The 25,538-nt window shown below is 48.0% G+C and overlaps 1 protein-coding gene across 3 annotated transcripts in view; it reads left to right on the forward strand.

Annotated features, from left to right (window-relative positions):
- Positions 1-25,538, forward strand: part of LOC143208348 (uncharacterized) — a 315,575-nt gene that overhangs the window by 142,443 nt on the left and 147,594 nt on the right. For all 3 annotated transcript variants that reach the window (XM_076422728.1, XM_076422730.1, XM_076422731.1), the window contains one exon: positions 16,927-17,084. In XM_076422728.1, coding sequence (XP_076278843.1) covers positions 16,997-17,084 — 88 coding nt within the window. In that variant the 5' untranslated portion in view covers positions 16,927-16,996. The remainder of the gene's footprint in view (positions 1-16,926; positions 17,085-25,538) is intronic.

Below are 25,538 nucleotides of genomic sequence, written 5' to 3' on the forward strand. Positions count from 1 at the left end.
TTATCGCGGATGGTTGGAAGCGGAGACGATGGTAACTGGAATGCCTGATTTTAAGCATTTATATGTGTCCGAGCGGCTTGTACGCTATGTCATTCTATTAGTCGATACTAAATCGACGAAAAATGCATTGTCGTATTATGTGTATCGGAAGAAAACTGTAGCGTTGTTAGTAATTCGTACTTTCATTGTAAGTGAGATTGACAAGCATACGGAAAGCCCCGTGAATAGAAATGCTTTTTGCATCGGTTTTACAAGGGTGCGATACATCAGCTCGCGGTGGTAGTATCGCGGGGTTGCTGGAACTAGTTATCTGTTCGGTTGGCGGCGCGGCAGCCCAATCGACGCGCACGCACCCTTCCGTTTCTGGAAGGAGTTCCCTCGTGTTAACTGCTTGACAAACTAAGTTAACGTTTCTTACGTTGTAATTGGCTCCACACGGCACACAGAATTGTATAAGCCACCGCGATGACGACGACGACGACGACTACGGCGAGGACAGAGAATCGCGTAGAAACCGAGAACGAAGAGAACGACGAGGAGAATGAGAGATAGAGGGAGAATTGGAGGGTGGATACGCAGCCGTGGGGCGGCAAGGGGGATGATATTGTTGGCGTTACACCGGTTACCGCGTCGATTCAATTCGTGGAATCTTCGAGGGGGGATGCGGGAAAGCGTTCAAGGGAGTTTGACTCTCGATGCGTGTGGCAAATTGTCGTGAATTCGCCTCGGTCGTTCCTCTGTCGCGGTTCCTCCCTCCTACCCTCGGCGCGCACCCTCACGCTCTCCCGTGTTCGCCTACACGAATTCCGGTAATTTTCGGAAAGACAACAAAGAGGGATGTTAATTGCTACCGAGTATGAGAGACGCGATAATTGGTGGCAGATAGCGTGCCGAGCAGTGTCGCGCAACGTGCGTCGCGATTTTCCGGGCCCGCGTGTCGCCATGGAAATTCGATTTACGCTTCTCGGAATGCGAAATCTTGGCCGATCCCGTCGACGCGCGGCATCTACGAGTGCTTGTCTGCGTCGCAAGTCGAAACTTCGCCATCAGCGAGCTAATTAAGATGCTTCGATTCCAGCCTCGAGGTCCACGGAACCCATAAACACACTTCACGACGTATCTCAATATGACCGACGAGTGTTTCTGCAACATTTTCACAGTAATACCGCGTAAATCGTAATCAGTTTTGCATCGGGTGTGCGATGTGTATGCACGTGATCCTTGATGTCGTATTCTTCGAAGCGGTTCTCTCTTTCGTTCCTTTAATTTATTCACCGTGTACGAAACGTCCAATTACGCGGCACTCGATCGTCGCTCCACGCGTTCTCGCCGATCCAGACACTCGACAATTCAACGAAATCAGCTCGCAAGTGTGTAGTCGATTTTTTCGCAAGCCCTCGGGCGCGGAAGTCGAGTGCGGACGAGTGCTTCTTCGGCTCGTCGACTTTCTGAATCCGGAGTCGAGGGTCGTTGGGCCGGGTCTTGCGCCATTAAAAAATAATAAGTAATCTTTTACTTCTCTATTATGCGGCGCCCTTAATTAACGCGGGATCTCCGCGATAATTTATTTCTGGACCGCGGCGAAACATTTGTACGAGAGTAGACTTTGAACTCGGGTTGTAATGTGGAATTACGTAGTCGAAAATTCTAAATATTGTTCTTCTGGAATATATAGCATATTCATAATTGTTATATGGGGATGATTAGATACAGAAGAATGTGAATTGTTATTTGCCCTTCATTGTGTCGAAATATCAATCGCAGGGTCTGCAAAGAGCGCAGACGGTCCTGAGATGATACTGCAGGCTTATGCTCGCGTGTTGCACACACGCACAGTCTCGTCGGCGTATCTGCGCGTACGTGGAGTCGGCGGAGTGCTTCGGCAGCCTGAAATTCCAGGACCGTTCGGGACTGTTCAGGATCCTACAGTTCGGCGCGAAACCAACCCCCGCCGCACGCGTATTTAGGATGTTTCGGTGCGTGCGTGTGCCCCGACTGCTATAGGAATTCGGCCGCGTGCAACGAGAAAGAGGGGAGCGCCGATTATTATACTCGAGTCTGCTCGGATCAGGATCGTAATTGCAACCTGCGCTGTACAACTATTTTCGAAGTTAACACCCCTGCTGAATGTTGACGGGCTCAATTCGGAATTGTTTGGTGCGGCTCCCTTTATCGTTAACACTGCAATTGATAATTGATAATTAATAATAATCGTTTCTCAAAAATTATTATGTGGAGGATGGAATTATTTGTCCGGAATTAAAGTGAATCTTGAAAAGAATTCATTCGTAATTCTTTGAGAAGCATTAATTCTTGCTTTCTCTATAAAATATCGAACGGTTGTCCCACCGAGTTATAGAATTACATTAGAATACATCGAAGTAGGGAAATGAAAATATCGACGACAGTTAAAGTCGAGTGACCAGCAATTCCGAGCGTTTATGCCTGTTTCTCTAGCGGCGTAAATTAAAACGGTGGTAAACTGGTCCATTACGGACTAGCACGCGCGAGCACGGTGTTTCGATACGGAAATAAATTACTCGTTACTTCGGCATCACCGTCGTTGGAAATATATTAAGCGAGGAGAGTCGAAGGGACGGAGAAGCCGTTAGCCGCCGCCATTTTCGTTTACGATAATGCAACCGTTTTGTTAATAACATAATATGGTAGCCGGAGAATGTATCTAGAGATTCAGCGTCTCGTTAACCGGCTGGCGACGCGCCATAAAACTGTCGTAAACCGAAAGCTGCGGAAATGAAGGACGTGGATTGGAAGAGGGCTGGGTCCGGATCCTTGATGAGGCCGGGGAGCATCGATATCTAGCTCATACGAGTCGAGTCAGTCTCGATTTTTAATTAGGCTGGTTAATTGTGTCGACAAATTTCGACCCGAAAGATACCGTTATTCGGAGTACCATAAAATGACAAAAAATCGTACATCAATTTTGAAGCACTCGTCGTAAAGAGGAAACTTCCATTTTGAACTCTGTAATGATTCGAGTGACGAAAAACATTTTGTATTATAAGTTTCATAGAAGCGTTTACATGTACAGTTGTCGAAAGTAGCAACCCTCCGCTCTGCTCGGGTGTACGCGAGCAGGTTCGCGCGCAATTCCGTGCGGTAGCCAATTACTTCGCAAGGAATTGCGTTTCGCCGCGAGTTACGAGGTCTCGGAGGTATATCGAACAGAGGTGGAAGGGTGTGCGGAGGGGGGTGGGGGGCTGGAGTCTCGGTTACAAACTTATTCGAGTTATAACAGTTGCGAGCCACCTTGGGCATCGTAGCGGGACTTATAGCGTTCGCGCACGGAGGTTGGTTGGTTAGGGTACCTGCACACCGTGACACGGGGCTTGGGAGGGGGGTTAGGACTCATCCCGCGTGGGTGCCCTAAAGTGCGCAGGGGCTGCCGGAACGGGGAGCAAACTGCTGCGAGTTAGCTGCGCCGGTTGTATCACCTTTTGAGCACGCAGCTGCGCTAACTCGCGAATCTGCTTTCAATTAGCCGCGCCGAAGGATTCGCGAAGGGCGTCGGGTTACGTCTCCCGGCTGGTTCTAATGAATTACAGGTCCCCGCGACTGGTGCTCTCTGTTTTATGCGCCTCCGGAGTTCGATACGTCAGCCGGAATGATTAACGAGTCCGCCGAGGCGTTTCTTGACTCGGAACAACTCGCGGATCCGCGACCTGCCCTCCCAGAATCCCCTTGCCAACCCGCTTCGAACCCGCGAATAAGAAATTCACGGTTCGCCAAAGTCGGAATTTCGAATTCGATACGTTTCCCGGTGATTTTTCTTTTTCCCCCGCTCTCTTGTTCCCTTCGTTTACAACGCGAAAAAGTCCGAAATTCTTGCGCGAGTCAGCGCTCGGAATCCCGGCTACTAATTGCAACGAAACCGGAGCACCCCGGGAGGAAGCAGCAAAAATTAATTAATGTTTCCATACGTCCGGAACAGCGAGCAAGATTGTTACGCCACAGCCCTATCCCCGTCGAGTTCGCGCGGATCGGTTTCCGAAGTAGTTTGCGCGCACCGTGTAATCCGCAAAAAACGCGGGAAATAATGATCACCAAATTGTCGGGAACGTTATATTGGCGAGTCCGAGGTTTCTGTCCCATTAAACGAATTTTTTCGAGCGGAAATTAACTTCGACCCGCAAGTTCGTTAAGTGGAGGAAGGAATTTGTAGCAGTGAAGTAATTTGGCAAATGGAAAGTATCGTGGGAATTGGAAGGTTGAGACTGAAATTATTCTTCTCTGATGATCTACTTGTCTGAGCGGCGCCTCTGTTTCACTTGTCTGATTACAACGTCTCCCTATTCTACACCCCATCGCGCGTTTTTTCCTCGCTTCATTTGTCTGAGTACATATTAGTCTTGATTCTACTTGTCTGACCATATACTGTCCCCGTTTCACTTATTTTCTCACGAAACTAAATTCTACTTGCCTGATCATATATCAACCTCGTATCACTAGTCCAAGCATTTATTATTCCCATTGTTCTACTCGTCTGCTTGTGTTCCTATTTCTATTCTACTCGACTGACCATAGGTCGTCTTATTCCACTTGTCTGAGCATATTGTACCCCTGTTCCTCCTGTCTGACCATAGACCACCCTTATTGAGCTTGTCCGACCACAGACTGACTCTATTTCGCTCGTCTGGCCATATGACGACCCATTCTACTTGGCTGTAAGAATAAAGGGATGCTCGCGTCACGATGTAACGAACATTGACACTTAATTTCACTTTTGATAGTTTACGAATTCATGGATATTGTAATACTTCCGGTAAATTATATAAATAATTCAACGAAACCAGGTGCAACGAGTCTTAGAATAAAGTCAAATGAAAAAATCTAAAATCATCAGATAATTAACAAATAGACACTGATTCTACCAGTTTCCGTAGAACGATATCGTCACGGGGAAACTACCCGCGTCACACGTGCACGAATTCTTTCCCCTCGATGCATTTATATTCATAGTCTGCGAGAATTCGTGAACCGGGAGCAGCAAGAGCTGAAGACAGAGAAACATAGTGACGAGCAAAGAGAGCAAGAGCAAGAGGGGTAGTCGCAGAGCTAACAAGTCGAAGTAGTGAGGGGTGGTCAGGGGTTGGCGGCGGCGGTGGCAATGGTGGAAGGAGATGAACGAAGTCGTGCTAAGCAACTTAGATTAGTTGAATCGACTGGCCTCCGCTGGCGAACCGCCAGGCCAAATTGTCAAGAGAATTGCTCTCCAGTCTTGCCGCTACACCGCACCGCCATTCCTCACCATCCCACCCACACCCCACAATCCTACCTCTCCCCCCCCCCCCACCCTTTTTCACCGATCTGCTCTCCTGTGCGCGGTAAAACAAACCGAAGAACCGTGGACGCCTGTCGTCCGCGCGGATTCTGCAAAAATTCACCCGACCCGACCACGTTATCCGTCGACCAACCTGACGGTTACGACGCCATTAATATTTTACGTGAACCTCGTGTAACATTCATCTCCCAACGAGTTCTTCAACTGTACAATGTCACCGTCGCCCCTCGTTTAATCATAGATCCTTCGTTTTCCACCTGTCTAACCTAATGCTGTGGCTGTTTCACTCGTTCGAAAGATCTGCAGTCTACTGAAACACCGAATGGAACATCATGCATGTTCACCATCAATTTTGCCAAGAATTCGACGCGAGGGTCTAGCAGTCTAATTGCAACAGTATTTGGTCGATTAAGAGCGAGACGCCGCGCCGTCGAAGCGAAATCGAAAATTCTTGGTCGGCCAGTTCGAGACGTGAAATGTGACGAGGGAAAACCGAATCGTTCGTGAAGAGAGGCAAACAGCCGCGCACCGCGTATCCCGCAATATGGAATCTGAGGGAGACGTTTGTTAAATGACTTCGGTGCCGCTACAGGCGGATGATAGATGAGGACGCGACTGCCTCGGCATCGGCCGGCAACCTGGAAAAACGGCGCCGCCCTTGCACGGAATCCAATAAAACGAAACCGCGTGCCAGGATCCTCCCGTATATACAGGCTCGATCGGCCGCGCAGGAAATAAAGGATCCAGATAAAACCGCCCACCCGACGCGCTATAGTAACATGTACTCCCTGGCCAACTTCGAGTGTCCTCGGGCAATCATTTTTACCGGCGTGCACGCCCGGGACCGTTCTGATTTGCTCTCGACGGTCGAGTACTCCAGTTCCTAGCCTGCCGAAGACACAGGATCGATGGTAACGTAGTATGTATACCCGTCGCTTTTTCCCGGCGAGCGGATTCCACTTTCTCCGCAGTCGTCGAACTTGATTCGTTGCGATTGTCATCATTAATAGTAATCATTAAGTCTTCCCACTTGTGTGGACATCTCTATTCCAGCTGTCTGAGCTTTCCCATTATGTTCCACTAGCAAGAAGGTAACATTGCTAACATTAGCAAAGATACGAAACTAGTTACGTGATCGAATCTCGATCTTTTACCAATTCCAGACTAACTGCGACTGTCCCGACGCGACGTCACGAATCTTCATTAGAAGCACCTTTCGTCTCTTTCCCGATTTTCTAAGGAGGCGGAACGTCGCCCTGGAAAATTTGTATCCGTCCGTCGGTCGTCGCGAATTTCCGGTAATTGACAACTGGATAGACTAGCCGGGACCGAGACGAAGGTTCCCCAATATCCCGTATCCTTCTTAAGATCGTTAACAAGATTTGCGAGCGCGTCAAAGCTGCTCCCGAAGATTCTCTAGAAAACAATCGACGTTCAGCCAACCCGCGAGAGAAGCTCGTTCCAGAATGTCCAATTAAATCCTATCCAATTTTATTCTCCAATAAAAATGTCAATAATTTTCCTTCCTCTGATATTCTACATCCTCGTCGTTCAATTCAATCGATCCTGGAACTGCCGAAAATCTTCATAGTCCTGTTCGGAGGTCTCCGAGTCGAAACCAAGAGAATCCGCGAAGTGTAATGTCGGTAGCAGGCAAGTTTGCACTCGGCCACGTCGAACTCTGTGCTCCCTTCAATTATTGCAAGGATCCAAGTTCCTTGACAAAGCCGCAATTCGACCGGTTCGCCTAGCCCAGCTGGACAATATCTAGGTTGTCGCGCGGAAGATCGCGCCGCAACGATACCGAGGACAAAAGGAGGTCGTGATTTGTTAGCGTGCCGAGATACGGGAATTGTCCCTCGGACTAACAGCCCTGTCCGCTGGTTTTTGCGATCGATCACCGGCCGTGTTTCCCCGGGCCAGGCGTTCGTCAGGCCGCGCGGCAGAGCAATTTTCGCGTCGCCTCTGGTACGCGCCGCGCCGGGGCTTTTCATCTTGATTTTTGGTGTAAACGCGGCCACTGACGACGACGATAACCTTTGATTTATCGTTCGTCCGGTAATAAAGATATCCAACCACGCGGAACCAGATGGGCAGCGCCACTGTTGCGAGATTCAACGATGCCTACTCGCGCCTCTGATTTATCGCGTCTCGCGCAGAATCAACCTGATCTACTTAACCATCGTCACGATGCTGTTCGGTATGCACGGAAAAAATTGTCTATGTGAGCGTTTTTACACCGGGATTTGTACAGTCGTACTTTTCTTCACATTTCTACGGTTCTACACTTTCACGTTTGCGAATTAGCACGTCTCTACATTTATGCGTTCCCACGTTTGTACATCTTGTTCGGCGTCGACCGAAGGTCGGAGGCGCCTGATGCCGGGACTGCTCAGAATTGAGCGCACGAGGACAGGCAGGAAGGAGCGGGAGAAAAGAAAACTTTCGCAGGTTATTAACAACACTGAATTTATTCACGTTCGGTGTTTCGGCGCGACGATTCGACTTTGTTCGAAACGGAAATCTTGCCACGTGCTAATGGCTGCCTTCGGGACGCGACGGAAATCTTGGGCGGCACCTTTATCAGGAGCCACCGCGAGAGGAGATCTTCAACGCGACGCAGAGGAGATCTTGCCGCGGGCAGCTGCACGATGCGCGACGCAATTAACTAAGTCGAAAACGAATTGGCGCGATTGTATAACTCGTGCGCACACTTAACAAATTCCAGAGATTGTCCGCGTTAGAAATATCGCTTCACACTGTATTTAGCGCGCATATTGAAAGAGCGAACTCACGAGCGCGCACAACGCAATATACTATTTAGAAGCGAGCGCGTAAGATCTAGAATCGTTCGACTCGAACGGGGCGATCAACGATTGAGAAAATCGCAAGCAAGCACGAACGCGTAAGAAAAGAGATATCCACCGAGATGCTAGAAACAGAGTCATACTCTCTCCCGCTCTCCGACAGGCGAGGGCCCTTAAATAACGTTGAGCGTAAACGGTGTGTTCGAAACTCGGAGGAGACTCGATGTTATGTTGACGTTCTGTCTTAAGACAAAGATTTCCCGTTCTCGACTCACGGTAACGCGTGATCGAGACGCGACTCTTAACAGTTATAAAAACTGTGGAATGTTCGGCTTGTCGCTTCCAATCGTCAAATTTCAAACACATCTTTACATTCGTACATTCGTACATCTATGATAAACTATGTCTAAAATATGAAGCATTAAGAAGAGTAAAGCATTAAGGGGGCCGTCTCCTAGCAGATGAGGGTCGCGCGTGAACACTCACACACCGCTAGAGTACACTCACACACCGCTAGACCACGTATACGTACGCGAGAATTGCTAGGATCAGGGAAATGGGTTCTGATTTCTCGATAATGCAAAGACGGGGGTTTTTATTAGTCAAAATCGCTAGATAAAAGATCAATCTAGCGCGCTGTTTGCTTCAAAAGTCGTTCTTTTACGTTTCCGAGCAATGATTTTGCAATATTCGGCTGCATGTTGCCCGTCGCATGTTGCCCGTCAGATGGCGCTACAGTCACGCCGGCGTACTAGCCTCTCCGACGGGCAACATGCAGCCGAATATTGCAAAATCATTGCTCGGAAACGTAAAAGAACGACTTTTGAAGCAAACAGCGCGCTAGATTGATCTTTTATCTAGCGATTTTGACTAATAAAAACCCTCGTCTTTGCATTATCGAGAAATCAGAACCCATTTCCCTGATCCTAGCAATTCTCGCGTACATATACGTGGTCTAGCGGTGTGTGAGTGTACTCTAGCGGTGTGTGAGTGTTCACGCGCGACCGTCATCTGCTAGGAGACAGCCCCCTTAAAAGGTGTCGGTGCATCATTCACAGAATTTCCATTCTGAAGAAAAGAGAAACAGTCACAATCATCTCCAGAAACATCCCCACCACGATGCTCCATGCAAACATCGACGCCCGCAGCGAAATCGGAATCGTTCCCATGACACTACGGTCGATGGCAAACCAGCTATCAGAGGAAAGATCACTGGATCGCCTGGAGGGCCGAAAGAAACGGTAACAGGCCGATCTATCTCCACGAGCTCGGCATATTAAACACGATTTAACGCATCCCGGGGCTCGCAGTTATTCAACGCCAGGTGGGAGCCGGTTTCCATTGACACTTCAGCTTTATCAAGAGGCGCAAGTGTTCCCGCTCATATTCCCGGGTCGTTTATCAGACGAAGTTCCGGCAGGGGTGAGGAAGAGTAGGAGAGAGAAGACGAAGGAGGAGGGAGAAAGAGGTATCGTGTGTGTATGCGTACGACGAAGGTGTGGTGGGAAGGGGAGGGGAGCGGGGTGGTTCTCGAGGTGTGCGCCGCGCCACGCCGGTGGTAAGAACAACGTTTCCCGCCGTGTCTGTAGCGTACGTTCTACCGCGGTGCGGTGGTACGTCTGGATCGAGTCCTGGCCAATCCATTCCCGGGGCTTCCAGTTCTCCTTGGGTTGTTCCTGGCCCCTGCTGGAAGTCATCGACAAATGCGTCGGCGCCGTGGTCCCGACGAGTTGCCCCGGGAAACTGATACGAGACGTCCAAGACCGATGGACGTTGCTTCGAGCCGGCTTATCGACGCTCGAAATCCTTATCTGTCCGGAGGGTTAATCTCGGGGAATCCCTTTTGCGCGGGTGTTATCTCCGGCCGAGTCTCGGAGCAGCAGCGTCTCCGTCTTCCAAAGAGAAAGCGAGGGGCGGGGGAGAGAGAGAGAGAGAGAGAGAGAGAGAGAGAGGGAGAAGCAAACGAAAACGACGCCACCACAACTTTTTAACTCGGCTCAATAAATCTCGTCGCTTCCTCGATCTCCGCCGATCTCTTTCGACCAACGCCGAGGACTACTCGGTCGAGAAGGGCCGAGCTTCTTCTGGTCTATTGCTAGCCTCTATTTCGTTACTGTTTCTTCCCTCTCTCTCTCTCTTCGTGTACGATTCTAGGGGAAGACTGTTTGGCATTGTTTCACTCTGAAGGGTTTGCGTTATCGATCGACACCGGGAAATTCAATAAACTCGGGGCCAGATTCGATGAACTGTTTCTTGTGAATCATGGGGGTGTCGGACATGTTTCTTGCCAACTCGTCGCTACATCCTTGGCAATTGTTAATATCTCCGGACGAAATAAATATGCAGGTTCTCCAGAAATGAATTTGCGAATATCGTCCTTTTCCATCGTTAAATACACCGATTTTCACTCGTACAACGTCAACTCGGATAAGGAGTAGCTCTCCTTTGTTTCACTTTTTAACCCCGTCCGAAGTATTAAATTATATTTTTGCCGGAGCCCGGGGCTCTCGGTTTCGCGCCTTACTTCCCGCTTATTCGGATCCCATTGGTGTTTGTTCGTTTTGCTCGGCGTTGCGTCCGTAGCTGTCCCACAAACCGGATTCACTTTTCCGGCATGGTTGCTCGCCCCTTTCCGGCGTTCTCCGTTTCCCGCGGTCATTTTGTCCCCGTGGTTTCTTCGTTTTGCAATAACCCCGGATACCGTTAAATTCTATTTCGACTTTATTCCCGGGGAAAATAAAATGGTCAGGCTTTATACACCTCGACGTGCACCACTGGCGTTTCTCACTTTTACCTCTCGGCTTCCCTTTGTCTGCGAGCGAAACGCCTTTGGCTGCGAATTTAGTCGACGGACACCGTGATGCGCTCTTCCAGAGGATTTCGCTACCTTCTGACTGTATGCTTGCGCCCACAATCTTCGACTGATGTTGGAGATTCAGCGGAAAAATAAAATTTCATTCTTCTGTTGCCAATATTTAAGCATTAATCGTTTCAGCTGTGATAAAAATCGTCTGTCAAGGGGTCGATTATACTAAATAAATAAATGGGTGATTTCAGTGTGTCAAGAGGTTAAGTGTCAAAGAGCCTCGTCTGTCGTAAGTTATAAGGATCAGGTTAGGCGAATCAGGCTTCTTTCTCCCCGGCAAGCGCTTATTTCTATGACCTGGGAGAGGGGGGGGGGGATTTTTCAAGAGGTCCGACGAGTTTGCTTGTTAGATCGCAGCGAAGTTCAGCTGAGATAGCGGTAATTGATGAGGTCAATGGTTCAAGGGTCGCCCTTAATCCTTCAGGCCGCGGTCCGCCCCGACAGTCGAGCATCCCCTATTTCCGCGCCAGCTGGCAAAGTCGAGAATAATTCAAATAAAACCGAGTCCCGGAACCAGTCCGCAGTTATTTTACCAATTGATACGCCGCCGAGTGCGCGCCGACTCTCCATTAGTTTACCCAAACAATAAATTTGTTATACCTATATCGAATGAGATTCGTTCGGAGCGAGCGTACGCAACCTTTTCGCAGTTTAAATAATTAACCTCCACCGATTTTCATTAAATTAATCGCGAGGGCGCACGCGCGTTTGTACCGTGCCCCGATTAATAATTTTCTGAACAACTCGTACCCACTTGCGGACGTGTTTAATTCAGCAAACTTTCCGCTCTTTCGATCGATGGAATCGTTCGGAATCGACTCGATTGGTTTCGAGCTTGAGAGTTGAATTTTTCACCTCTTTCCCCGAGACTTCATATCTCATTGATGTCGTTGATAAGAGCCGTCGCAGTTCCTTCTTTCGTGTCCTCGAGGCGCGTCCGTAAATCCTGATTTTTCAGGACCGTTACATTTCACTTCGGCGACCAGCTCTACGCCGTATAACAAGTTTCCCTTCCCAGTCGCTGAAAATTTTTCACAGCCATTCTTCCCCGACGTTCCGCGACCCCTATTCGTTGTCCTTAAGGTCGGTTCACATTAGGGGCCGGGGAGAACGTCTAGGAATCGGTCTACTAAATTTTTATTAATTTTTTACATTGATATAGAGTGCTCGTTGTACGCAAGATCATTAAAAAGTAGCCGAGCTTACGTTCGCACGTCGTTGATGCAGGTAAATAAACAGACGAAGCTTTTCTCCTTTTGTGTCGTTCATTTAGCAGGGGAGACGGCGGCGTCAAAGCGGCTTGCAAAATTAACCGGGCGTGGAACTTCGGGAATCCTGATAGAGATTCAATATTTATACTTAACGAAGTTTCTCCTGGGGAGAAACTTGAAACGCTCGAAGTATCGCTACGTCGTTTCACGAACAAGTTTCGAATTTCGCGTACCTCGATCGAGTCGATGCGATGATGCGATGGCGTCGCGTCGCATCGCGTCGTCTCCTTTCCCTGCTGAAGGAAAAGCATTTCCGGCGGAGTTTTCCTGCTGAGAAAAAGTTCGAGGAACGTGGCTCGGATCGGCCGCAAAAAATCTGACGTCCGAAATCCCGGTAAAAATGTGGCTTGGTTTACCTGGAATTGCCGGTCCCGTCGAGCTGCAACTCTCTCGCTCTCTCTCTCTCGAACTCTGATATCCAATCTCGACCCGCTCGAAACAGGAGGGCACCGAAATCCCGTGATATCCCTTCCCATAGACCCCATACACCCTAATTGGAACATTTCTCCGGAAATTTTTAAATTTTTCTTAGATCTCTCTTTCTTTGATCGAATATCTGCTATCGGGTGTGTAGATTTTTTAAAATAGCACGATGCTGGCAACTTTTTCTTATTTCCTCGATTCGAAAAGGATGAGACGGACTCGATCGTCGATTTTTCGAGAAAGGGGCCCGAGGGAGTAGCGCGATCAAAATTCACCTGAAGCTCCTCACCGTAATTCACCGTGACGATCCAGGGGAGGACCGGTTCGCGAGAAAATCATCGTCGGGTACGTGCTCGCCGGAAAAAAGGCTGCCGCTTTTGTTCGCGTACGTGTGTGCAGATACCCTCCCCCGTTGCACCGTTGCACCGGAGACACGGCTCTCTCTCTCTCTCTCTCCATGGGGTTCGTTTGTTATGTGTACAGGTGATGGGGGACCGGCCACCGAAAGAATATACGCTGCTCGAAACTTCGGCAACGAATTGCTTTGTCGGCTTTCACATGCACCCCGCTGACCCGCGTTGGTTGACCATTTTTCTTCTTTAAATTTGATTTAAATGAACGACAAGAATCGACGGCAAGTAAAATGTGACTCACGCGCGAAAAAATCGAGTAAACATGATCTATAGTCGTTCCAGATAGACTGTCATCGTTTAAATTTATTTGTTTTCACAATTTCGTATGCTTTCTTGGAAATCCAAGTGGTCAGACAGTTTCAAAATAGGTGTTTCGCCTGTCCACGACTCGTGAAGCGAGCTGTAGTCGGTCGCGGGGTCGGAATCGGACGCGGTTGCGGGGTTGGGCATGAAGGTAGTCGCAGAGAACGAGAGAATTTAATTTCTCGGTAACATTACACCTTAGGAGCCTTATTCCAGCGGCTTTGTGCGCCTCCGGGAGGGGGGGGGGCGCAGAGAGACACTCGATCGCAGGACTCCATTTGCGGTTTAGCATAATGGAAACCCAACGCGCCCCTGGGGCCAACGTTGCCTGGCCCTCACTCCCCCTCACTCTCTCTCTCTCTCTCTGTCTTGTTCTCTCTTCTCTCCCTCTTCTTTCTTCTTTCCGGTGCGGTGTCTCGCAACGCTTTCCGGCCACGTTCCGCCGCGGGAAAATAAATAAGTTCGGGCAAACGTCGGGAGTGCAGCCGCTTGATCTACCGTGACCGTTGATGGACCCATGGTTTCCCTCTTTCGAACCCCGTAGACAGTGTTTCTTACGATTTAGGGGTTGCGTCTCGTTGTTGGTGAAACGACAGGTCTGCCCCGGAATCGACTGATCAATCTGTCTTTGTTACAGTTTAACACGTTATTTACCGGCGACTGTTTTTTCGATCAATGTGATACACGTTTCTATGTACTATCCATGTAATAGGGCGTTTTAAGACGCGTACAGTAGCCTATGACTCAAGGTACATAATTGTTAAAACATATCAAAATGTACAGATGGCGCGTACATCGGGCGATGCGTGTAATCTATGTCAGATCTATGTGTTTCCCTGTTCTGTGAAATAAAGTCAGTTCAGTTATATGTCTCATCATATAAATACGTGTTATTTAATAGTAATTCAAGATCGTTGGAGGACAACTACGATGAAAAGTATTTTGCTTACCGTATATTGGGTTAATATGTATCTCGAGTTTAACGAACACAGTGAAGAAGCGAAAAAGGCCGGTGCAAGTGCACCACCAGCACAGAGATGCGATTCGGTCGGGAGCATAGTTCGAAGTGAATTCGCGAGGGATGTTTAATTCACGCAGTGTTGTCGAGCGAAGTTCTGCAGCGTGCCCTATAGACAGCGTGCTCGTGGCCCACAACTGGGTTTGCACTGGCACAAGTAGATCTTTGACAAGATTCGAGTTAAGAAGTTTTGAGAAGCTGTTTAGTGTTAAGGTGCTAGCTCGAAGCAAAACAGGGTCCGATGGGACGAGACAGTGACACGGTTGCCATTATCACAGAGGAACGTCTGCTTCTTCCCGGAAACAATCGGTGTTCCAGGAAACTCTTTCGACGAGAAATTTCGATTTCTTTGCACCAGACTGATCACTACTGACCGGTTAAAAATTGCCAATTGATAGCACAGTGTCACGAACGCAAAATTCGAATGATCGGTTTTCACACGGCGCGGCGATATCCGCGAAATCGTCAAGTTATTTCGCCATTGAAATTTCGCGAACGCGCGATGTAAATTACCGGGGCGTAGCGTTTGTTACGCGACACAAAGGATCGCGGTCGTTAATCGGTACAGAATTTTATTACATTCTCATTCGGGTCGGCAACAACGGCTGGGTAGATCGCAACGGACAATTGCTAGTCGCTGGAATATAATAAACGGCCGATGAATAACGAGCTAATTAACGTTTAATTAATACGTCGTAGCGCCGCCGGAACGAGCACACCACGCGCCCTCTCGCGAGCTTGATCGTTTCGAAAGGGAGTTCGAGAAGTCTCGAGGATAATCAGTGCCATTCGCCGGAACGAGGCAACTTCGAAACCACTTTCTTTTTCACGACTACCACTTTTTTTTCTCCCTGGTTTCCGAGCCGTGTCTGCCGAATCGGAGTTTGTTCGTTCGATGATTTCCCTTCTCCCTCTTTTTTTTTTAGAGAATAGTGGAAAAAGAGCTTTCGGGGCGAATTTCTGCGGATTGCTTCTTATCCTTGTCAGATTCCCGGCGATTTCGTAGACTGCTCGAGACTTTCGCATTTCCGGCTATTAATTTATTTTAGAAACGTTTTTCGACGTGTCTCTTACTCCTTCTCTTAATGAACCTCAAATAGTAAGTTCAAAAACTGGTTTATATAAATTCAATTTCGATTTATAGGTACACTAATCGAATTTCTGAAGAAACGGGCCACGAAATAGTTTATCTAAATTCAGTTTAAATTGACGGGGGATAGAATAATCTAATTCCTGAACACAGATTTATTTTCCGGATAAGTCGACCGAGAAAAATAATGCAATAACCTCAATGTAGGTTGACGAATAAAATATTTACATTCCTGAACACAGATCTATTTCCAGAAATAAGTGGACCAAAAATAATGTAATAAAATCAACCACCAATCTAATTCCAGAATGAATACATTAAAAAAATAATTTACATAAATTCGTAGATCTTATCTCCGAACCAATGCATTCAGAAAAAGGCTGTAATAAATTCCATGTTACTTTAGTAAAATGAAGATAAGCTAAGTATTTACATATTTTCTTCTGGAGTTCGTAATTTTTTGTAGTTCGCTGGTCCGCATTGTTGCAAATTCGTAAAATCCGCAGTCCAATGGCAGAAAGACAACGGATAGGAAGTCGAGGATTATCGGATCCATCCAATTTCCAGGGTGCAGGATGATCGTGCAGTTTCATCGCGTCTGAGAAAGCGTACCGTTTTATTCGAGCCCTTCTGTCTGCTCGGTGGAAACGGGGGCAACAAATGTTGACGCCTTAATGGACGCTGGATTAAATGTTCCGGGCTCATTAACTCGACGGCGCGCGGCGCGCGGCTCGGCTCAGCGCGAATAGCAAAAAGGAAATACGGGCCACGGCCGTCTGCAGGATATTGCCACGGTCTCGAAAAGAATTACACGGGTAATCGGCATGCACCCGAGATAATTGCAATCGACAAACGGAACAAAGGGTTAACCCTTGCGCTCGACTCTACTTTCCTTGCTTGGCTCGGAATTCACCGAAATTTGTTTCGATAACTCGGCCTCGTTAGGACGAGAGGTGTTCGACGTCGTTAGCATCGCAGCTTTCCGCGAGAGGAACGAGACCAATTACAGGTTAATTGCAACTGCAGGAAAGATTAGTTTGCCTTTGTGCCTCGGGAATAAATTGTGCACTCTTTTTCTTTTTATGCTAGGGTATCTTGACGAATTGGAGTGCTGGAATAGAGATGACCGTTTCTGAAAACCTTCAGAAAAACCATGTTTGATAACGATTTGTTACTGGTTAATTACCTAAATAGGAATTGGAGCATGTATCGCATTTTCCGTCGAACTTAAAACATCTTTCTCGTGAATGTCATTCCGAGGAGCCACGTACCTCAACTTCCGGTCATACTTTCCAGAAACTAGAGCAGCGTACGCGGAACAGAGAAACAGAAACGTACAGAGGGAGAAAGAGAGGGAAAACTAGAGAGAGAGTGATAGTAGGGTGAGGTACCTCGAGCCGCGCTCGTTATCATTCATCCTTTTTCTTTTGCAGAGGGGCTGTGATGAGGGAAGCCGGTTAAAGGACCCCGTGACGCGCAGGCGCCGGCAGGAGTACAGGAAAGATGCTGCCTTCCTCGAGAGCTTTATTAAGCCCGCTGCTGCTTCTAATCATCGCTGGAAGCACCGGTGCCTTCAGCTCCCGACAAGGAGGTAAGAAACCATCCCTCGGAAAGATGTTTTGTCCTCGGAGAGGTGACAACGAGGAGCCCAGCGGGGACGAAGTCGTCGACGACGACGACGACGACGACGCTTGGCTCCCTTCGTCAATTTTCAGAAAGTTTTCCTCGGCAAATCTGGTTAAGTCGTTGACCGACTTCTCTCAGGGCCCTGGTTATACGCGTACCTTGTCGTTCTACTTCTCTTCTAGCCGAATACCGGTCGTTTAGCGATTCCAGTCCTCGGGACCATCCAGGACCTGTTGGATGGGTACCCGATTCGTTCTGTTTTACTGTTATGCAACCCTCCGAACCATAACGAGTTGGCTTTCTGTGAAAATCGAATTGGTTCCTTCGGATTCACGGATTTCCGAGAAATCATTGCATTTTTGTGGGAATGAAATTTCATCGAAATGGTAGGAAGTGTTTAGACTTGCTTTTTAAATGGTGGCGTTAGGAACAAAATTCAGCATAAAAATTCCCAACTGTCCCGAAAGGATGTCCAAAAGGATCTCTGCAAAGTCAGACTGAATGGACGTCTATCTCGGCGCACAATCGCGGCGACCAAAAATCGGATGATCCTGGAAAAGTTCGCACCGAGAAAAACGGTTTTTGGTAACCCTGATTCGCGAGAGGTTTGCGGGGTCGAGGTCCCGAGTCCTGGCGAATCGAGTCCTGGAATCCTTCGCGCTTCGGTGAAATTCCGCTCGCACCGTGGCAGAGCTCGGGATCTGGGTCAATGGGCGGCTGGAACCGCTATCTCCGAGTTTAAAGGGTTACGATAGTGGCGTCGTTTTCGGCCCCTTCCAGCGAGCACCGCGTGAAAATGAAATCTCGAGAGCCCAGCCAGGCCCCCGTAATCCAGCTGCGCCAGGAATTCCGCCGGTTGCAATTGAAAGAAGTGCCGTTGACAGTTTTAAATGGAACGAAATTGTAATCCTTCTGGTACAAGGGCTTGTCGCGAGAGGACAGGTTCCGTTTCGATCGTATCCCCGCGACATTATTACACCTCGACACGCGGCAAGCCCGATCGTTAAAAGCTCGACTTTTCACATCCTGGACCATCGGAGAATCGCCGGTTTTTATTGAACTTTGTCGGACAAAAACCGGACGTGTGACTGTGACAGAATTTATGGAGTGTTTTACGTTTTCGCAGCAGAGTTCTTTCAACAATGAATTTCGACAATCTGATGTGGAAGTAGAGAAAGGTGTCTCTCTCTTTCATCCTGTTTCGAGTAGTTGAAGATGATAGGACGAAGTAGCAGAAATTTTTCCACAGTTCTAGTCATTATCTATCAATTCTAAATTTTTATATCAGAGGAACGAACCCAATGCAACAAACAAATCGAAAGAGCAGATTCTCGTTAACGGAGTCCGATCGTTTAGTGCAATGGTGTCGGCCGTTGCAGCGTTGCAACGTGCAAAAGACGGTCATCGAGGGTGAAACTGTCGAGCAACGTATCGCAGGAGTGACTCACCGTGGAACAACGCGAGGGTAGCCCGAAAACAATGAGTCTCGCGTCGTATGGCAGCTCTGGGAGTTTCTCGATCCGGCGAGAGCACGAGCTGTGTCCGTTTCGCGCGCAAATAGTTTTCCAGAAACGTATACAGCCGGAAGTTAAGCGTTGACGCTCGACGCCCGGCGAGAGTCCCTCTTTCCACTCCTAACAACTATTTGCTTTTCAGGTGACCTTAATCTAGGAAATGGCCACTAAGGGCTGTTCCCCGAGCGGCCGCGAGCGAAACGAAACGCGGACAAACTGTCGGACTGCACGACCGTCGAGATTAGGCGCGGGGGGCGAGGGATGGGGGGTGCGCAGACAGGAAAGTTTCCAGGATATTGTCGCGGTTTGTCGCCCTCCTTTTTTACGGACCTAACACGCTCGATCAATTCCTCTGGGATTAAGCAAACGTGTTCGTATTAATTAATTTGCAAAATAGGGTTGCAAAACTGGTGTGCATTGTCGCAGTGGAAGGAGAAGCGGAATTTTCAGACGGCGAGTAAAGATGGCGTTAAAATGGCGGCGAGAAAAGTGAGCATCGTCTGGAGAGAATTTTACGCGAAGAAGTTCGAGCAACGAGCCTCCCCCTCCTTTCATATATTGTCGCAAACTGCGATCAAATGGGAGATAATGAATAAAGTTCTCGTTCGAAGTTTAAATTGCAATATAGGTAAGCGACGGAGATGCGATTTAATGGAGCGACAGCTTATTCCCATACGCCCGATCATTGCAAGGGAAATTGCTACCGTGATCTCTCGCTCTCGACCATTATTTGTCCTCGGCTCGCTCTGTAACTAGACTAATACATAAATAAACAAATATTGAAACAGGCGACGATGTTTTTCAACTCCACTACTGGATCTGCGTGAAACCTCTTGTCAATGAAATGCGTAACAGTATAAAAACGATTTGCTCATTCAATCTTTGCGTAAAATAGAATTTTTTCTGGTAGATTCCGCTGTTAGATATTTATTTTATTGGAAACTATAAAGTCGTTGAATTTATGATCGGTTTCATTACTTACTTCAATGCTTCGAAACGACTTACCAATTGAGGATTAAATTGCACGCTGTGAATTATCGTATTGCTCACATTTTTTGCTGATACGAAGCATGCATCACCAAACAATTTAGTGTCCGGTGTCGCATTAATTCTCAGCATCGGATGCGAAAAAAAAATCTGGACACCTGATGCAGCAGTGAACGGTGACAGGGACGCAAAAATGGCAACGCTAACGAGCTCTATAGCCGGCCGTGCACGAAAAAAAGACCTCAGGCTGGGAATATCGTCGAATCAGCGACATTTATTATCGCGCCTGGCTCGCGACAATTACCGATCCCTCTCCCGGTGTAATTCAACAGCCATTAAATCCTCGGGAACGCCGGGACAAGCGTCCAACACCCGTCGAAATCACCGCCGGATGGGAATCCTGTATTTCGCGCCACGGTCTCGTCGTTTTACAGAAAATAACCGAAAGGGAGGAAAGATGAAAAAAGTATATAGACCGCAACCTCTCAGTATTTTCTTTTACGGTTGCTGCACTAAAGATTCTTAAAGTTGCGAGTCAAGATGCAGGATGGTCTTGGAGGAAAATCTGTGTTACATACTGCGTGCTTCAAATTTCGTTCCAACATGTTTAAGCCCTCAGAATGCAATAAAAAAAATATACCATTTTATTTGGGAGAGGATGTAGAATCGCTCCGTGTATGGTATGTTTGCTTGGCATTTACGGTTGAAGCACAAAAAATTCTTAAAGATGGAAATCTCGTACGTTGGGGAAAAAATTTTACGTTGTGGGTGTTCCTTGTGGTTCAAATTTTTTTCAAGCATGTTTAAACGTTGCAGATCTTCTGGTAGTAGTCTGCGAGGCCGTATCGACGCCTCAGCAAGAAGAGGATTAAGTCGGTCGAGGTCGCGGTGAGAGGTCTGAGGGCGAGACCAGAGAGATCCGTCCCTGTAAGCACCTTAATCGAGAACAATAAAACGGAGAAGCGTGGTCGCATCTCGTCGCGGCTAGAGACTCGAGAGGATCGCGCTCGTTGCAGGATGAAGAGGGTGCAAACCGGGATGCTAACTATAAAGAGCAACGAGAGGTGGCCGGAAGCACCGGTAAAGATAACTGGGGCCGGCTTGTTTATGCCTTGTAAATTCGCCGAGGTCTGGGGATTCGCAGACAACAACGCTCGACGAATCAACCCCCGAGATACCTGGCTACTGGGATCTGCGAGCGCGTTAACGGCCACCCACGCGGTTCTTTACGAGCGCGACCTATAGGCGAGGGGACCCGTCACGGGGAGCACGCGAGCTCACCATTAAAATTCGATCAGATAATCTTATTTGCGCCCCGATTAGGCCGATTGCTTCACCCCTAACCTCGGCCCACTAATCCCGCCCCGAGCGGGCCCGCCCTCGAGAGGACGAGACCGATTCCAGCGAATAACAGCCAATTGTTGCAATCCCGAAGATTAGACAATTCGAAAAGAATGTAGGTACGAGTAAAGTATGCCGTATTGATCGTCATATTGCAATCCCGTTTGTTGTTAATGACAGCGTGGAACTTCCCTCCAAACACTTCAACAAATTGTACCTCCAGGAAACCGCTGTACGGAATTCGATAAAATTTCTACAGTACCTAACAGAAACATCCCTCTACCTAAACCACCTTGAGTAGATTTCATTGTTAGTGATATGTTAATTATTAGTGAAAGAATTCCTGGAATCCTGCGACACCGTGAACGCAAGAAGGCATTACTTGACAACAAGAAGCTCAGCGAGACGCGGCAAGATGTGATCCACAGTGTCCCCAGACCACGTATCCAGGGAGAGCCTGTTGCCTTCGTAAAACTGATTAACGCGATCTTGTTAACGTCTGCGAGTCGCGAGTCGGGATCAAAGCTTGTACAAACGGCGCGAGACGCGACGCCGCGGACAAACCATGATATTTTGCTTAATTACCCGGCAGTCCTCTCGGACAGCGTTGCTGAGAGGGTTTACGGAGCGGGACGGAGCGGAACGGTGCGAGTACTCGCGCCGACGCGTCTTTTCTAAACTCTCTCTCTCTTTCACTAACTCTCTGTCTCTCCCTCTCTCTTGAGCCCGACACTTCGCGATAATGGCTCGCTTTATTAAGGACGTAAACGACCGTGGTAATTGCGGATCCTGGCTCGTTTCATTGGGCCGCGCTACGAGCTTGTGTAGCTTAAACGGTTTCGGGTGACAAAGGGTCACCTGTAAGTTGAAACAGATTCGCAGCCTGAGCAATTCCGGAGACTTTGTCGGGATTAGAAATACGCGGACACCATGCCCATTTATGAAATTCCCTCGACAAGCACAATCATCCCTCTCTTTCGCGAATCTGAGCGCGTGCCTCCGCTTTTTATATTCTCGATCTTTTCGCGTCGAACATGTCACTACCCTTTCCTGACTGAGGGATACTGTTCTTGTTCTCAGCCCATCGAAGTGCGCAAAGATAAAATAAAAATGTTCGAATTTTGAGATTCGTGAAGAGGATCGTACAGTGAGGGGTCAGGAAATATTGTCATTGTTTTTGAGGCTCGCAGAAGCGATTTCCACGACAAACACGCGCCGCCAAGATGGATCGGGGGGAGGGAACGTGTCATTTAGGAGAGCTGAAAAGGAAAAAGTGTGTCGAGAGAAGGATGCTCGTGCTCCTATCTCCGTTATCGGCGTCGAACTCGCGCGAAACTCGCGTGTGTCCGGGGACTTCAGTTCCGCGAGTTTTATCTGACGGCCACTTGTACCGCGAGCGGGAAACTTGCCGGGGAAAAGAGCCGACGAGATATGGAGACAAGAAGTCGAGACGCAGAAAAAGACTAACAGGGACCCGGGGAGAAATGTCGCGAGAGTTTTCGCGCTTTCTTCTTTTATCTTATCCTGGACCGCGGTATCGAGGAAATTTCTAATGGAATACTCGTCGAGAATTCCCCTTCGACGAACTAGAATATATTCTGACAAATATAGAAAGACATGTGACGTGGCAGAGAGTAAATAGAACTGCGAATCTTGTATAGAAAATAAAAACTGGTCTGCATCGACTGAATGCAACGTAGCCATAAATTTCTATCTTTTGATTCTCTCGTTTCATCTTTTGTCATAAGAGGTTGGCTATTCAAGATTAATTAAATCGCCACAATTTTCTAGTCTACATGTTTATAATTATCATGATTTTTCAAGATGACTTTAGTGTACGAACTACGAGAAAGGTGGCCGTAATAAGCATGGCGTTAGAAGGCTAATCGTTTCGTTTCGCCGGCAGAAAGTGTTCCGCTCACGTGGCAATCAATCGGCCAATCAGCGAGTTAAACGGGAACGAAAATGCTCCTGCCGAGCGGTAATTACTCGTTCGTAAAGAAAGTGTTCATATCGTCGAACATGGCCGGCGCGTGCACCTCGATATCCCGGGCCGCGGTTCATTATTCCGTAACCCTGTTCCTCGGTAATTGCATTAATTACGCGGCATAATACGGGATTTACGATGCACAAACAGTATCCCGCACTTTATCAGGATCGACAGAAACACGGGAGAGCCTTATTGCCGCTGGGCACGTGCCGTTGTTCGACGCACCGCCCCCGCAATCGTTCCGAGCTCCACGTTCCCGACGTTCACGGGTTCGAGGGACTCTTCGAGCGATTGTTTCTAGCGATCGGGATCGAGGTCGATGAAGGACCATTGTTTCCTGATGGTACGCAGGAGATGCAAATAATTGATGGAAATACTGCTATTTATTACGTTCAAAATTTCCTTGGGCATATTAAAAAAGGCTGAAAATTTGAATAGATAGATCCTTGCTATTTTAACGGAAAATTAACGTTAGCAGGAAGAGCGTCCGCGTTAAAACACTGGCCCGAGGTTATCAAGCGATCGCGACAGAAAACGTCCCAGCAGCGGAACACACGTGAACGGGGGGCGGAATTAATATTTCATACGTAGAAAAACAATGACGCGTCTGGCACCGGGCTCGGCCAGATTTAATTCCTTAAAAGCTAGTGCATTTCGAGATCCCGGCTTTTACCCGGCCATCCATTTGTCGCGACCGTTGCGAAAGGTAACGAGAGACGGTGCATTCCGCGGAATAAAACTTTTTCTTAATAGAAATTTGTCGCCGACGAGGATCTTGGGCTGCCGTGGAACGTTCATTGTCGCTCTTTCACGCCGCTCGGGGCCTTTAGAAAACTCGAAAATGCAGTCTGGGACTTGGAAAACAAATTTCTGAGACAGAGGCTCGCTTTCTCCCGGCAGAATTGAAATTCGTTTGAAAAGAATTTGAATAGCAACGTGGCTTGCCGGTGAAAAAATATGATATTACCGTCTTGCAGATCGTGCGGATTCTCAAAATTTGTGTTTCGCAACTCCCAGAATTTCGCGAATTCTTCACCAATCGCGATAATTGAAATTAAATTCGGTTCTGCGCGAGTTGACAAGTACGCTCGCGTATTGCTCGGAAGGCAATGTCAAAAGCAGGCTGCCTGAAAACGTCGCTAAGTGTTGAACACGATCAAACGAATCTCCTTTTCCCGAGCGTAAATAATAAAAGCGTTCATTTATCCAGCTACCCGGCGAACCATTAATGGATTTCAGGTAAAAGCAATCCGCTTTTTGTCCCGACGGGAGACAAATCGCTTTATTCCCGGCAAAATGACGCGATAATTTAATCTCTGTGTTTATTAACCCGGCTTAAATTCGTTGATAAATTTCTGTCGGACTCGACTGCGTTCTCCCTTCTGTCCGCAATAAAATACTACGATAAAAGATTTAAAGAGGTCGCACTCTAATCCTCGCGGAGTCTTAACGAAGGTTCTCAAAATATCAAATATAATTATCAACAGAGTCTCAGTAAATAACTCGTGGAGAGTTGTTTACGTTGGTCTGCGGCGATCTCTAGCCATTTGCACTCGAAGCTGTTTGAATTCCAAGAGATTTTTTCACCTAAAATATTTCTTTCGCCTGTAGCTCGATCGATGTTGCTACAAATAAGCACGATAAATGTTCCAGCAATGCTTACTTTATTGGCCAACCTGTTCGCATCAGCATCAGTGTTCGAGGTTCTATATTTCGAAAGTCGCCTTATCGAACGACCGGATACAGGACCGGAGACGTGAGAGGTGCGCGGGGGTGGTTTAAGGGGGTGGTTCGTGGGGCGGTGGACGCAGGAGAGCACAAGGCAGAAACATTTAATTCCGTTTGCGGCGAACGTAGAATGACGGCCGAGCCGGAATAGAAGATCGGAGACAAATGGTCGCGCATACTTAGCGAGCACTTGACTGTGACAAACTGCCCCGCATATACACCGACTCCCTCGGTGGAAACGCGACCTCGCACCGAAACGCAGCAACTTGCTTCAACCTCCTTCTCGAATAGAGAGAAACATAGGGTAAGAGAGAGAGAGAGAGAGGGACAGAGAGAAGAGTTAGAGAGCGTTGTTCGTAAATTGTGCTACGCGGAATGCCGAGGCGTCGTCGGGCTTCTGCACCGTGGTTTAAACCCTTGCGGATTGCCAGGATGGGAACGGAAAGGCGAGCGTGACGGTGATAGCGAGCAACGTGGCCGGGTAAATGAGAATTTTATTGCTTCGACGTTGCTCCACTATTTTCTTTTTTTTCATATCCTACCCACCACCCTTTTTGTTTTGTTGTTCGGCTGCAGCGAGAGCAACTCGTCGGCCTTTTTTCCCGGGGTTTAGAGGGGCTCTATTTTCTACGGTCTTCCATGGCTTAGGAGGATTCTGCTACCCCTGTTCCATGGCAGAAGACTCTGACGTGGTCGTGGTTTTGCGTTCTCAGTCTCGTTCGATAAGAAATTAATTAGAAATGTATCTTGTGTGTGTGTCACAAGAGGAGAAGCAAAAATCGCGAAGACGTTGTAGAACGCATTGTTAAACCACGGACAATGGGAAGAAAGAGTGTACACAAGGAAATTCAGAAAGGTC

The sequence above is a fragment of the Lasioglossum baleicum genome, chromosome 4, assembly GCF_051020765.1.
Source record: "Lasioglossum baleicum chromosome 4, iyLasBale1, whole genome shotgun sequence".
Lineage (NCBI taxonomy): Eukaryota > Metazoa > Arthropoda > Insecta > Hymenoptera > Halictidae > Lasioglossum > Lasioglossum baleicum.